The sequence below is a fragment of the Xiphophorus couchianus genome, chromosome 2 (genome assembly GCF_001444195.1).
Source record: "Xiphophorus couchianus chromosome 2, X_couchianus-1.0, whole genome shotgun sequence".
Taxonomy (NCBI): domain Eukaryota; kingdom Metazoa; phylum Chordata; class Actinopteri; order Cyprinodontiformes; family Poeciliidae; genus Xiphophorus; species Xiphophorus couchianus.
This window is the reverse complement of record NC_040229.1, coordinates 31710625-31726613: the sequence shown is the minus strand read 5'-3', so window position 1 is coordinate 31726613 and position 15989 is coordinate 31710625. Positions and strand designations below refer to the sequence as shown.

At 38.1% G+C, this 15989-nt stretch overlaps 1 protein-coding gene across 6 annotated transcripts in view; it reads right to left on the bottom strand.

The window, feature by feature from the left end:
- Positions 1-15989, bottom strand: part of cep290 (centrosomal protein 290) — a 67431-nt gene that overhangs the window by 49628 nt on the left and 1814 nt on the right. For 5 of the 6 annotated variants that reach the window (XR_003593549.1, XM_028002108.1, XM_028002116.1 and 2 more), the window contains exons 2-18: positions 13693-13770; positions 13423-13492; positions 13272-13318; positions 11775-11909; positions 11339-11392; positions 9954-10100; positions 9579-9761; positions 9206-9295; positions 7528-7650; positions 5578-5701; positions 3939-4111; positions 3401-3563; positions 3184-3284; positions 3029-3095; positions 1777-1889; positions 839-914; positions 587-714 (exon numbers count right to left, since the gene is read on the bottom strand). Coding sequence is in view for 5 of the 6 variants with exons in the window: in XM_028002108.1 (XP_027857909.1) it covers positions 587-714; positions 839-914; positions 1777-1889; positions 3029-3095; positions 3184-3284; positions 3401-3563; positions 3939-4111; positions 5578-5701; positions 7528-7650; positions 9206-9295; positions 9579-9761; positions 9954-10100; positions 11339-11392; positions 11775-11909; positions 13272-13318; positions 13423-13492; positions 13693-13770 (1872 nt within the window). In the remaining variant the exon portion in view is untranslated. The remainder of the gene's footprint in view (positions 1-586; positions 715-838; positions 915-1776; positions 1890-3028; positions 3096-3183; positions 3285-3400; positions 3564-3938; positions 4112-5577; positions 5702-7527; positions 7651-9205; positions 9296-9578; positions 9762-9953; positions 10101-11338; positions 11393-11774; positions 11910-13271; positions 13319-13422; positions 13493-13692; positions 13771-15989) is intronic. The other variant, XM_028002090.1, reaches the window with a different exon arrangement.

The following is a 15989-nucleotide window of genomic DNA, read 5'->3' as shown; positions in this document are numbered from 1 at the left end:
AAAAAGTAATATCGGACATATTGAAACCAACCGAGCCCAATACGGGTTCCAACAATTGCAGTTTTCTGACCGATCGCCAACATCATCATTAAAAATTCTGATTTCTGTAAAATTTGCTTTCTTGGTATTCAATAACAACAACAATAATAATAATAATAATAATAATAAGAAGAAGAAGAAGAAGAATTATAATAATAATTACAATAAAAATCCAAACCTGCCGATTTAAAATATCTTATTTTTTTGTTGTCTGAAAATAGCAACAAAGTCAGTAAGCTATTGTGGCTATTGTTAACCGCACTGCTGTTAGCTTAGCAACTTTGTCGCTGCATTTAGCACACTAATTTCAATATTGCAACCTTCAAAAAATGATGGTCTTTTTTGACTTTTTTTTTTCTTTTTTTGCTTAAAACATCTTTTGAAAAGAAAGAGGTGGTGATTTATTTATTTTTTGGACAAAATCAGCTTTGGCAAAAAAAAAAAGGACATTTAGGAAGGCGAGGATATAACAGAGATAGTTGTGTAGATGTAAGACAACAAAAAAAATGAAATAAAGCACTGTATCTCTACCTTTTTAGATACTCACATTAGACAAGCTATTCATACTGCTAGCAGTGACAGAATCAGAACTGGTCTGTTGACTAGTCCTCATGGCCTGAAGAACATCTTTCAGGGTAGCCTCCAAGTCTCTCTTTGCTTTGGACAGGTCTGCCACTGTAGATCGACACACAGTGACACACATGGACAAAAGCAAACAAATGGCCCTCTGAGACAGTCAATACGCTGTTTACTAATTCAGTTCAACAGTGTCCTTTCTCTGAGAGCATCTCAAACTCACGTTGAGCCTGAAAATCGGACTTGTGAAGTTCCAGCTCCCTCTTCTTGCTGCTCAGTTCTTTCTCTAGGTATTCATTCTGCAATGCAAAGTTAACGTTAGAGAAATAGATGAAGTGAAATATATGTATGGAGTTTTTCCCTCACTTTAACCTCTTCTATAAGTCTGAGAGCTTCTGAATTAAAACCTGGAAAAACGTAAAATTGTATCACAATATTTTGTGGTATTATTGAGATTAAAGTGACGGTGAAAATTATTTATTACTTGTTTTTTGGTAACTGTGTGACTATCACTGCATGAAACACAAAGGCTGCTCTTGAATAAGTGTCTAATGGTCTTTTTTCAGGACACTAGTCACATAGCAAGTGTGGTTCATATCACTAAGCTGCACACAGTAGCTCCATTAACTCATATTTTCAAATTTGCTGACATTTATCGTAGTTCTTGATGAAAAAATGACAGAGAAAACAGTAAAAGCAACAATCCCAACAGTTCTTTGGGGAAAATAGGAATTTAAATATAATTAATTGGAACGATAAATCAAAAAAAATATTTTATCGTGAAAAGAAATTTGTCACAATAAGTGATAAATGATGCAATAAATGCTCACCCTTTAACATCTTCAGGGTTTTAAAGAGATCATCTTTGAAGTTGTAATCTCCAAATAATAATCCTAACTCTACCTTGTTTTACACAAAGAGCAGATGTTCTAGTAATTCTGCATTTATGTAAGTAGAGACAATAAAGCTGATTCAAGGCATTCTACTAATGCAAGGCGGCTTAACTGTGGACGACAAATGACAAATGAGCAAGAACTAATTTAGGTGGGAGCTGTGAACTTACTTCTGAATGTTTAGGTGCTGCAATATGAACGTAAATGAACAAATCTATTTTTTAACCAAACATTTTTTGTTATAGGAAAAAAAAGTAATTGGTTTTACCTTTCGTCTGATCTCGTCGTCAGTGTAAATTCTTCCTTGTGCCTCTTCTTTTCTGCTGGACCAGACATCTTCCTCCAGCTGCACACTTGACTGTGGGATTCCAGTAGGCACAGCTGTTCACCAGAAACAAATGTTAAGTGGTCTAAGTGTCAAAATGAAAATTTTAACACTTCTTCTCAAGGTTAGACGACTGCATCTTAATTTTTTCTGTTTTTCCTAGAGATTCAGTTTCATGTTTTCTGATTTTATTCAGAACTTGTAACCTTTCCACACTGGATTCAGTTGCAGCTTCCTATGAACTGAAAGTTGCCATAAAATGTCCACATCACCACCAGGGACATTCAAACTTTTCATATTTTTTTAAAAACTCGTCAAACAACCATCCATACTTTCCTTTCCACGTCGCAGTTATGCATGACTTTGTGTTCTACCACATGAAATTCCAATAAAAGTATATTGAAGCTTGTGGTTGTAATATGACAAATTGTAAAAGAGTTTAAGGGGATGCTGAACGGAGTAGGGAATGTTAACGTGAAAACTGTGCAGAATCATGTTTTATTCTGTGTATTTTCTTGCATTTTGGAGCTCTGTATCCCAACAGAAAAGTGATAAAAATAAGCAGATTTTTTCAAAATGAGACCAAAACTCATTGGTCAAAAACTCAAAATAGGTCTATTTTTAGACCTGTTTTGTAGCCTGTTGCCGGTCCTCAAAAACACTGAAGTTAACAAATGCCAATCAACTTAATGATCTAATACATAGAGGTGGGCAGATGGATCCAAAATATTGAGAACATCGATACTAAATCTGTATCGAATCGATTCTGCTGGGATGAGATTGATATTTTAGTTTCAGATTCTCTCTTGAAATCTTATTTAATGTTGTATTGCAGTGTCTCAACTCTACCATAAAAACAACTTTGTTTGGATTTTCTCTCAAATAATATTTCTTTACACTTTATTTACAAAACAATTCATAAAAATGTGTCTAAATTAATTGTGAAGTCTTTGTAAGCAAAACTGTCCTTCACATAAAAGTGGGACTGAAGATTTTTGTCATCCAGTTTTTGGTAGAAAGAGAGATAGAAAAGCAAAAGTAACAAATTGCATTGTTACAATTTTATTGTTTGTTGCAATTTCCATTGCAATAAATGGAAATTATTGCGCTGGTTTTAATTTATCACGCGATTAATTGATGTATTTTGACAGGTCTATTAGGAAATGCTTTGCACTATTTAAATCAGGCCTTTCACCTTTTTCTTTCACCATGCGCCTGATTTGTTTCTTCAGCTCCAGCCGCTCTTCTTCCAGTTGCTCAATCTGAAAAGAAATCCAGCCGCGTGTTGACATGAGGCCACTCCAGCACTTCTAAAAGCAACAGTCTGATCTCCTATGAACGCAGCCTTACCTCTTTGGCAAGAACCTGGTTTTCGGCTTTGTACTGGCGCTGCCTGAGATCCCTGGCACGCCTGAATTCTGTCAGATCCACTTCCTGCTTCGGCTCCAGACCTGCTCGCAACCGGAAAATCCCACCAAAAAAAGAACTCGTTAGAAATTTCCTCGCCTCAGATGAGCCAGCGTTGTCTAAACAGACGGAGAACAGTGGTGCTTTTAAAACCTCTGACCTAGTTTTTCCCGGAACTCCTCGTTTTCATCCATGAGGTCATTGATTCTCAGCTCGAGCTGGTTGATCTCTTTGGTCATGGCCTCTGCCTCACAATCTCTCATTCTAATTTGATTGTTACACTCTTTGATCTCGGCAATGGCTGCTTCCAGGCCGTAAGTGCCCTGCCGTACAGAAAGAGCTCTGTGATTTGTCATCAGTCAAAAAAATAAATAAAATAAAAAAGCACGTCCTGTCTCACTTTTGTTTATTTCCTTCTTTTTGGGGGGAGAAGAGAGACAGAGGGGGTGTGAGTCAGGGTGCGATTAGCTTTGGTGAAAAAAAGAAACACTACGCTTGTGGGCCCATAAAGCATATTGATCACGCCACAGTCACATAGGCGTTTTAACATCCCTATTTAAAGGACGGTGAAAAGAGAAAAATCACAGGCCTTATTTCTGGGAAATTAGAAGTCAGTTCATTCGATTTGGATAAAAACAAGTCTCGGAAGCTGAGGCCAAAAACAAAGGCAGGAAAAAAACAGGTATTCGTGGACTTACAGACTCGTACTGGCTCAGGCGATTTGACGCCTCAATAAAGGCTTTGTCTTTTTCCTCAGCATGCGATTCTGCCTGTCTGAAGGCCCGCTCTGCTTCCATCGCTCTGGCCTCCGCGACTTTCAATTTGGACTGCAGCTCCTCCATCTTCTTCTGCTGTAACGTCGAAGGAGCACCTGAGACAGAAACATGTTATTAAACTGCATTTACCAGCCAAGCACTACTAAAAATCCAAGTTAGTCACAAGTTCACATAAGCCCATCAGAAGTGTGATTGTTAGAATTGCGGCTTTTAACGATGTTTTTTAACTGTTCCCTTTTCAGATAGGAATGCTTCTACAATAATATTTACAAACTGGTGGTGGAACTCGATTTAAAATTTTTAATTAATTGTTCATTGAAGGGTTTGTAATTAGTTAGTTGCAATTAGTCGATTAATTAGGCAACATTTTAATTTCCAAAATTCCTTTTTGCTGCTAAATTCTTGAATAAATAGACATATTAGGTCAACAGCAACGATATTAATGTTTTTAATCTGTTATTTAGGCTTTTCAACCATCAGGATGGTGCAAAGTGGTGTTATATCCATTCAGTTTTCAAGTGTTTTCTTTAGAAATGTGGACTCTGGGTGCCAACATTAGCATTGGAGACGTCTGTGGTGCTGCAACATGTTTAGCATTGAGATGCTATTTTAGGCTAGAGTAGCTTCACTGATAGGCTAACTCCTTTTAGCACACTACAATAGTCTTTTCCACTGTCCAACCAGACCGTATTTTGACAGAAAAATAAACCCACAGTGGACTAAGAGAAGCGGCCTCATTGTCCATCGTTGTTTGTGGATGTCGCTTTTCTGCATCAGATTTAGCGTCGTACAAGAAAAGCGCAAAAACAAGGAATCCTGTGTTAACATTTTTAATGCATTAAAATCTTTGCAATCAATAAATCTAAGTTAATGTCTTAAAAGTCCTGGACTTAATTTATGTACAATTTGCTTAACCTCATAGTCCTGGAAACTGTTTGTGTTCAGAAAAACTTTCCAACTTGTATATCTGCAATCCTTATCCTTTAATCTTCACCCTTAGTCTTCACCGAAAAGTCACCCTGGGTAGCCGCCAATTCAATAAATTCTTTCAGGCAAATCTTTTTTATGCCAGCAAAGAAAACAAAACAAAAACTAAACTTCGCATTCAACATGGTCACTAGCCACTAGTTCTTAAGCTGGAACATCCAGTACAATTGAAAGAAAACATTCTGAATTGTCAGCTGTATTTTGGTCCATGCCACTTTCTGAAGGAAACATCTGTCTTTTTAAACATTTAGAAATCCCTCTGCGAAAGGCAGCTAACTTTGCGTGACAAGAACACTAATCAGAGCAGCAAGGCTATATCGGCGTGGCGAACCGTGAAACCAAACTAGTGCCCTGTAACTTATCATTGTCATTCCTAATAGACAGTAAAATCCTTTTTCTGACTATTTTGTCCACAAGCTAAAAAAAATACTTTTCAAGAAGCAACTTTCTAACTATAATTCTTTTATCTGGCAACATAAAATCTCATGAATAACATTTTTGTTTCTAACTGAACTTGAAGCCAACATCTAAAACAAGACATTTGATTGGTCAGTTTAAACGCTGGCCAACACACCTCTGTCTTTGTTTGTGGACATCTTCAGCTCCTCTATGAGCTGAGCGTGCTTTTCCATCTCTCCTGTATACTGCTCCACCTGCTCGCTCAGCGTCTTGATCTGATTATCTCGCTCCTGGATGGCCTGTGGGGACATTCGCAGACATTTCTGAATAATGACAGTTCAGCGACGGACTAAACGGGGTTGTAACTCGCCTCGCTGTGGGCGCTATGAGGCAACTTCTAAGACGAAAACACGTGACGGATGGAACTTACACCACAGAGTTCGTATATGACCTGGGCCAGAGCAGCGGCAGAGAAGGGAGGGAGGACAGGTGGATGAAAATAAAAAAATGAAAAAGAGGTAATGATGCATGCAAAGCAAGAAAATAAGTCAAAAACTGGAAAATGGCATGTGGATGGAACAGAGCGACATGTGCACAAACACAAAATCTTCCGCAGCAAACCTACCCAACATCTTATAACCAGTTAATTCTACATATTTTATACATACTACTTGGGGCACTCTGATTGCAGTTTTCTGGCTCATCACTTATTTTAAAGCACCTGACCAGCCAACTTCAGTTTTGGCCAATACTGTAATTTATTTTGTCTGAATAGTAAATATAACAACAAACTCACTAAGTTGCTAACAGTGGGGAGGCTATTGTTAACTGAACATGTCCAGATGTGACCTTTAGGTCAGGTTTGTCATTCAAACTTCTGTCACAGAAGACTGATTTTTCAAACCTTTTTGTAGGTAGAAAATATCAGAGCATAAGATAGGTTTTACATGTAAGATTGTTGATCACCTAAAATAAAGGAATTCTGGCCCCATTTATTAGTGCACCCCTAATATATATATGTATTTTTTTGTGCTTTTACTGTATACTTTTGTGAAGGTCATACCAAGGTCACCGTCTTCAAAAAAAATGGTGCCGGAACAAAAAGTGGATCCAGTGAAAAATAAAACTTTAAGAGAGAGAGGTCAGATTTCTCTCCTGAGATGTTCTGAGCATGTGTTGTTTATGAATCAGAATCAGAACCTAACCCTGTGTTTGAGTTACCTCCGAAGTCGGTACTCAGAGTTGGGTTTGACAAAGTAGCAGCATTCCAGTTAAAATAGTCCGAGGAGTTGGGATTTCAACATGGCGATGCCCAGAGACACTCAGTCTGACGAATATCGTTTCAACTTTCAGTGGACAAACACCATTTTTAATTTATTCAGTTTATAGTTGCAGGCGCTATCAGTAACATTGATTTACATGTAAAATAAACATGTTTACTACTGCTGGTACGAGGAGCAGCCATATTAAAATGCAAAGTCGGTCTTACAAGTCGGGGTTCCTCACATTATCCCAGTGAGAAGTTCGACTTCAGAGGGCGTCCCAGTCGATTTTTAGACTGGGAAGTCGTTATTTCCCATTGTTGACTACAAAGGGAACGCAACATCAATTTAAAATGGTTGAACTACTATTTTGTGATAAAACCACTTCTGTTGTTGTACCACTGATGCCCACTAGGAACAGTTGGCTCATATGACTGAACAGTGACACAAGTGAAGGATAGTTTTTGAAAGCTGCAACTTGTCACTGTTATCAATTTACACTTTTTTTTGGAGTTCTCTCTCTATTGTGTCCAAGGCAACCATGCAATTTGATGTGAGCATTGCGCTAGTTTGCAGAAATGCTTTTACCTTTACTTTTGAACATTTTACGGAATGTTTGGCAGCCAATTGTTAGTGCCAAATATGACAAATGCTGAGAAAAAACATTTTTAATTTTATTAAGAATAATCTAGATAAAATTCTACATATTTTACCATTTTCAAGCAGCTCTAACAAAGTATGAGCTGTTCTAAAGACCTAGCTTCTGCAACATGCCTCACTGTTAGAGGCGCCACATTGGGAGAAGCCGGATATAATTATAAATGAAGACGTTTGACTCCTCTGCTTGCTGTTTTTGGACACACCTGCTGCAGGGCAATTATGTTGCTTTTGTCCAAGTCCAGCTGGGCAGAGCGCAGCTTTTCCCTCAGCTCACGGATCATTTGCTGGTACACCAAGATTTCCTCATCCTTCCCAGACAGCACTGTCTGTGTGAGGAAAACATCTTGTCACCAGTGTCACAGGCTAATGTTTACTCAAGTAAGAGAACAAAATACAATAAAATCACAAAAGACAGAAAAGAAGCACTCATATGAAAAAAAATAACTATTTGCAAATTTTTACACTCAGTCTGTCTCTTGAAAACTCTAAAGTAAGGCAAATACAAAAAAAGCAACTTTGTTCTCAACAGCCAATAAACCACACTGATTTCTTTTCATTTCATTTGACTTACTAACAACTGTCCGGTGTTTTTCCTGTGCTTCCATAGATCTGGTGGTGGAGAGATTTCACTAAACCACAACTGACTTGCTTGTTTGTTATAAATCAAGCAGATTATGGAGACTGGACCTTCACAGGCTAGTGGTTCAAGTCTTTTTGTACCTGTTTTAGTGGAAGAACGTACTGACGTGTTTATCTAGTAACCACAAGTTGCTGTGTTATGCTCAGGTGAAGCACGGCCAGTATTTAAAACACATAAAACACAAGGAAAGTATTGACCTAAACTGTCAGCTAGCCTAAGAACTACACATCTAGGGTCATTTTACGCTTTTTTTTTCTGGTATAAATTTTCTAACTGCACTCCCAGGGACAACACAACCAGATGGCTTATGAATAACTTTGGGCTTAAAGGGGCAGTTTTATGTAAAACTGCCTTTTATGAACTTTATATCACATTACAATGTATTCCCTAATCAAAAGCAAACCTGGATTATTGCTTTGATTCTTTCATGCATGTTTGAGAAATCCTTGAATCTCTCATGGCAACCATTCAGTTGTGCAAAACGCCTGGTTGGACCTGGTTGGACCCTTCGAGGACGAAGCTCCTCCTCAGAGAAGCAGTTTCCAAGATTTTGCATTACAGCGCACCCCTCTGCTCCGAATCCCCAACTCAGCTCCTTCAGACTAGCCAGCAGCAATTAGCAAACACCTGGAGGAACTGCTGAGCACATTATAGGAGCTACTTCTCAGTGAAATGCTGATAAGAAACGTTGAAGGGTTAATAGAGGAGCCATGTTGTGATGACTTCATGAAGGTAGAGTTTCTAAAAAGACAGAGGCCCAATTTCAAGACATTAAATTAGGAAGTGACATTTATTTTAAGTCATATTTGGTATATACATGTTTATAACAACTGAAGTTAACAGTTACTCGTTTATGCTATAAAATGGCACTATGTGTCAGGAAAACACATAATACTGCCCCTTTAACTGGATTTATTTAGAATAATCTGTGTGCATTAGAGAAAATCCAATATGGATAAACAACTTCTGCACCCAGTTTTTAAAAATCACTGCGGTGTTAATACATCAGTCTGGGGGAAAAGAATGGCTTGAATAAAATATCAAAAGCCCAAAATGAATGACACTCATACCCCATGATGAGAGAATGTAAACCTCTGACCACAGCCGCGTGAGTTAATGCGGTCAAAATGTTTCTCCAAAGGCAAAGGTTTCTGTAGAGTTAATTCTGTTAGGAATATCTGTCGAAAACAAAAAATAAAGAAGAATGAGACTTGACATTATTGCCTATATTTGCCACTCACCTTCCACTCCTCTACTTTGGCATTGACAGCTGCCATGATTGGGTCATTCTCTTCAGTCATGCTTTGAATCTTTTCTGTCAGCTCTCTAACCTGCACATAAAAAACACAAAGCCTTGCTTGAGTTTGGTGCACAGAAACATTAGATTATCTACTTCAAAACAAACAGGACAGATCTAACACAGCAACTTTTCTTTGATAATATTACTCACACTCTTTGACCCGCCAAAAGAATGATAAATGATACCGCGTAACTCATCTCAGCATGGAAACATATTTTGCAAACCACCCACCGATTCAGAGTGGGATCAAAACACGGACATAAAAAAAAAAAAACCACACACACGCAAGCAGTGGAGCGAGAGCGGGCTTTTACTTGAAGCTTCGTGTGATCCCTTTCTTTCCTGAGCTGATCCATAATTGAGTCAGTCTGCTGCACAACAATCTTCATCTTGTTGTACTCATCTGTCATCTTCTCCATCTCTTTCACAGACTCCTCCAGGCTTCTCTGCAGCTGCACGTTCTGTGTCTTCAGGTGTGCATTTTCATCCTCTGCTCGCTGTTGGACGCAACATAACAACGATAAATTAGAACAATGAATGAATATCTCAACTTTTAACACATGTTGCGCACATTAGGAGCCGACAGCCATAAAAGAAGGAGTTGTAAAAGATGATTTGTTTAAAAGTATATAAAAAAGTCAGTAGGATATGCTAATGTATCTCATTTAGTACGTGAGGTTTCCGTGAACCTGCAGGTCGTCCAGGCACTGATAGAGCTGTCGGTTGGCCAGGCTGAGCTTCCTCTGAATCTCAGCGCCGTCGTCTCTGGAGGTGAGCGGCTCCTTCTGCTCCAGCTCTCCACGGTAGAACTCCACATCCTGCTGGAACTGCTCATTCTGCCATGGCACAAGAAAGGCAGGAACAGCTTTCAGGAAGAATAACAACCAGACATAAATAAAAAAACAGTTGTTTTTTTTAGAAAATTGCTTTGGACTTTTCAGCCATTGTCAGTCACGGGACTTTAGTACAATTTAGATACGAACATCAATGTGTTTGAAAAAGATACGTGATCACAACTAATCTATCATATGCCTTTTTTGCCTTCTGTGGGGTGTGTTACATTAACTGTCAATCAATCAATCAAATTTTATTTGCATAGCACCTTTCAGCAACAAGGCATTTCAAAGTGCTTTACAACACAACTGTGTATTTTAACAATTGTTAAAAGACTGACAAAAATAAATTACTATATTGGGTGCAGCTTTAATAGGAACAGTTTTAGAATTATGTCTTTCATATTAGCACCTATGTTGAATTTGTTCCGATTTGGTCTTTTTGCAGAAAAACTCAGAACAAATCATTCTTTTGGTCGGAAGTCTTTTGTACGAGTCAGTGCATGTTTGGACAATTGTTCCCTCTGATATTGGGAACAATCGTCAAAAACAAAAGACAAATGTTTTTGACAATTCCAAAGAGTAAAAATCCACGTCACCGTGGAAATAATATGCTGTTTTTGCAACCGGCAGAAGTTGATTGGCATCTTAAAAGCTCAAATAATACCTGAACTACAACCCCAAATCCCAAAGTTCAACGGCCACACAGATTTAAAATAATAATAATAGTAATTTAAAAAATAGTGGCAAAAGCAATTGAGTGCTTGCCAACAACTGATGATGTCATCCATCACATGTTACTGTGGAATATCGTCTTTACTACCAAAAAACTGACCGGTTAGCATGTCATGACAGTCCTGAGACAGTCGTACAGTGAATGACTGTTTGAAGATGCTTGGATGACATGAGTAACAACAATGAATAAGAGTATTTTTGAACTGAATACTTCTGCTACATTAACAGACCCAGAATGGGCTATTTTGTTGTAAAGTGTGTAACAGAATCAAATTCTCCATTCTTAACTTTGATCTAATTTTACGTCACTACAGTTCCGACATTTCTTACCTTCTTCTTAGATTTTTTCAACTGTCCAATGGAAGATACACAGACAAAAGAAAGAATAGAACAAACGAAGAAGATTTGAAATCAGGCAGAAATGAGGGCAGGTGAGACCAGGTGAGGACAGAGGAGAATGAAAGGGAAAGATGGATGGAGCTGATGTCTTCCCAGCGGTTCCGTACCTCTCTTTTTAACTTTTTCACTTCGTCCTCAGCCTCCTCCAGTCGCACAATCAGCTAGGACAAGGAAACACATGACAAAATGTGCAGATACATTTCTATCACATAATTCAACACAGTTAGCTTAGCTAGCAAGGCTATGTCTTATATGAGAAGTATTCAGTGCAGGGTGCCTAAACGCTTAAAGCAAACAATGACTAATCTGATTACCTCAAAGAGGAAATTAAGATTTGCAATACCAAGTGTTTTTTTTTCTAAAGATTTAATCCTTTGTTATTGGAATTTACCAACACATAATCCATATACGGTTCACTAATAATCCCTGTAGTATTTTTTAAAAGACAAACCAAAAAAGTGTGTATGGAAACTAAACAGGAAGGTTACCCAAAGACTCCTGCGGTGGTGTAAAACGTGCAGGTACTGTGGGTGGCACTCATACCTCTTCATTGGTTTTCTTCTCCTTGCCCATGTCTTTCCTTAACTGGGTCAATTCCTTCTCCCGTTGCTCCAGCTGGGCCTCGAGCTGCCGAATCTCATCCCTAAGAAAGCGGCTATCTGGCCCAGTGCCGAGCTCCTGAGACGTATGGATCGGAAACGAGACAGAGAGAAGAAGAAGAGGAAGAATAAAAGAAGAAGAAAAAACAACCCCCACCTTAGTCTCTCATCACCTTCTTCTGTTTACAGAGCCAACGTGCGGCTCAGCTGTGATTGTTAAAGTCCTCAAACGAGGATTCATTTCTTTGCGAAAACAAAGGATTGCAAATTCTCCTAAAGCCAAAAAAAAAATAATAATAATAATAGTAACTCAGTTTCAGTTCATTCAAAACAAGAAGTAAACGCTAAGACTGTGCATGGAATTAGCAGGTAATCTTCTTAGGTGCTCTCCTGCAGTGATCACAACAACCAATCCTGGTGTAGCCAAGATTACATTCTGCGATTGGCTGAAAGGTTTGGCCTTGATGGCGGAAGTGAAGAGGCAGAAAAAGTGGTTTCAGGTCAGACCCACGACAGAGGGGTCACCAGTGCCATCTGTAAGTATTCACACCCCTTTGGCTGTTTACATTTTGTCACATTAAAAACCACAAACTCTGACGTGTTTCCCTGAATAGAGCAACCAGTTCATTCTTCATTGTGAAACTGAACGGAAATGACTTAAAGAGACAGTAACTTAATTTAAAAAAAAGAGAAAAAAAGCTCTAAAGAAGGTTGCCTCGAGAGTCGAGACACATTTTTACTTATCAAACCGATACCGATTAGGGCTGAAAACAATTAATCAGACTAATTGTGATGAATCGACAATTGAAATAATCGTTATATAGTTTAGTACTCTTTAAAAGAAATATGCAAACTCAAAAAAAGATTATTTGCTAAAAGAGCTGTGTACTATACAAAAAAATACATACATTTTGCATTAAGATTATAAAAAGCCCAAGTGCAATAGTTAAGCTTCATCCAGGTGAAATTCTGTAAAAAGCACATTTCTTATTAAGCATATTACACTCTGCAAATATTAATCGGTTAATCAAAATAAGAGTCAACAGATTAGCCCTACACTGTATTGATGTACAGTCAAGCAGAAAAGGCGAGCTGTTCACATGTACAAATGATCAAATGCTCAATAAAGAATATGTTGCTATTTTTAGGCAATAAAATATTTATTTTATTATTTAAAACATGTAAATGTAATTGTTTATTTTTTATTTTTGATGTATTTCTAATAGTGAATACATCAAACTTAAGTTGTTTAATGAAAAATCTGCAAAATGTGCCAATTTTTAAATCGACTAATAGTAAGGATATTTGACTAATCAAATAATCGTTAGTTGCAGCCCTAATACAGATATGTTCAAATGTGACTAACGTCGGCATATACTGATGCCGATACCCAAATATTGCGTATCCCTACCTGAAATACACAATTGCTCCACAGCCTTACCTTGCGCTCTTGTTCCAGCCTGGACACTTTTGCACGAAGTTCATTTTCTAGATAACAAATGGAGCAAGAAGAGAAAATAAAAAAGAACACTATGAACATGCTGTTTTCATAAAAAATGTGTTTTTCCATCAAACGGCGCGTGCTTACGAACCGGTTTTGACGTGCTGTACACCGATATCGTCGATGAAGCTTTCATGGAGCTTAACCTCGCGCTCTTTCATCTAACAGGTGGAGACAGAGACTGAAGAGCTCAAACCAACCAACATCCATCACGTCTGTGATGGATGCTGATGACAACCATCACTAGCTGCACTATAAACTATGAAATTTTCTTCCTTCTTCAAACATAAATCATGCCTATGAGCTAGCGAGCAGATGTGCACAGGAGAGAGCAGAGTGTAGAAACAACAAAACCTGACACCTTTAGCAGGGCCTGACCCACTTGGAGGACACGGATAATGTTCTCCTTGGCTTTATCCTTCACCTCCCATTCTTTTGTCTGCATGGAAAATATGATTTAGTCGGAAAGATTTTCAACAGTGCAGTCAGCTAAACTAATAATAACAGTGATGGAGTACATCTCTTGCAGTTGAAAACGGTGAGAGGTTAAACCAAAAATATATTTATATATATATATACAGTACAGACCAAAGGTTTGGACACACCTTTTAATTCAATGAGTTTCCTTTATTTTCATGAATATTGACATTGTAGATTCACACTGAAGGCATCAAAACTATGAATAACACATGTGGAAATATGCACTAAACAAAAAAGTGTAAAACAACTGAAAATACCCCTTATATTCTAGTTTCTTCAAAGTAGCAACCTTTTGCTGTGATTACTGCTTTGCACACACTCTGCATTTTATTGATGAGCTTCAAGAGGTCGTCACCTGAAATGGTTTTCACTTCATAGGTGTGTCCTGTAAGGTTGATAAGTGGGATTTCTTGCCTTATAAATAGTCATGAAAATAAAGAAAACCCATTGAATTAGAAGGTGTGTCCAAACTTTTGGTCTGTACTGTATATATATAGTATATATAGGAGCTGTTGGGTAGGAGCTCGGGTGGGGAATGAAGCTCCAAAGAGGAGCTTAGGGTAAATAGGCAGAGTGTTGTGTACTATCACAGAAAAGTCAGGGATTTATCAAACATGCCAAAGCAACATTCTATGTAAGCTTTTGATGAGGGAATAACGCTAAGACATAAATGTTTTTTTAAAATATTTCCCTACGGCCAAACCTCCTGGGCCATTTTTGGATTTTCAGGAGGTGGTCAGGTAACAGCGAGGGCATATAGATAGATTGTCGTCTATTGGCACGTTGTCTGTTAGACCGTTTTATATCGAACCATTGTATATCAGAGTATTGTCTATCGAATCATTGTATATCAGAATGTTTTCTATTCAATTGTTATATATCAGAGTGTTGTCTTTTGAATCACTGTCTACCAGACTGGACCACACAGGCCAGTCCTTGCTCTCTAAGTAAATCATGACCCGGGGTTAGCCATGACTCTGTCAGTCCACTACCATTCCTTCTTTTAACCCATTTTGATAGACATCAACAGGGCCTGTATGGCGTTAGGAAGGCATGTCTTACAGATTTTACTGTTGAACACTCTACTGCATTGATTACATAGGTTAGGATTTACCCTAATCCCCTGTCAACTTTGCTAGAATCTACATCATGTGTTGGCGTCAGAGGAAGTGAAGAATTTATCCAACATCCAGAGAGTTTGAATATTGTGTGAAAACGGTTCGATACATTTACTCTACTGGATACATTAATAACGTGATGATGATTTGATTCAACCACCACGGACCAAAACAGTCCTTAACTCTGGCTAAGTCATCGTCCTTTGGCTTTCATCAAACGCTCAAATTGTTACACTTGCCCATTTATCCACTTTGTAACACAAAGTGTGGGGAAAAAAAAAGTTCACGTGCTGCCCAGTTTATCCCATAAACAGGGTTCATGATGAAGTCATAACTGCCGTTACTTCACTCATCAGATGTCATAATGTTATGCCTGGTCTGTGCATGAATTCAATTCAATTCAATTCAATTCAATTCAAGTTGTACAGATGAAAATGTTTTGTCCCTCACACTTTCCTGTTTTTTGTTAAACTTAAATGTTTCAGACCACTAAAGAAATTTTAAGATCAAACCATTCTGGCCTTATGTGAAAAAACACCATTCCTTAAAGTAAGGAATTAATTGTCAACTTACCTGGAATAGAAGAGTTTAACTTCACCAGCCACACTTACAGGTGGTTACTGTTAAATGTGTCAAATCAGTATATCACATCTATAGAACCTATCTGACAACACGAAGGAGGCTAAGACATCTCAGAAAAACAACACATCGTGCCTCAATCTATGGAAAAACAGGAACAAATGAGAAATAAGTCATTGAAATCTATCAGTTTTTCCAAGCTGAAAAACCAATCTAGACCAAAGCGAAGACAAAGGCCTCTCATATTTACCAGAAAAAAAACCACTTAGATGAACCCAAAGATGTCTGGGAAATCATCATTCTGCGTAATGAAGAAACAAAGGCAGAACTTTGTGGGAGTAATGCATTCCATTATATCTGCTCTAAAACTAGAACAACACATCAGAAAAAGAGCATTATATTGAGTTCATTCAGGCATGGTGGTGGCAGAGTGGTGGTCAGGAACTTATTTGCTACTTCAGGACCTGGAGGGCTTGCCATT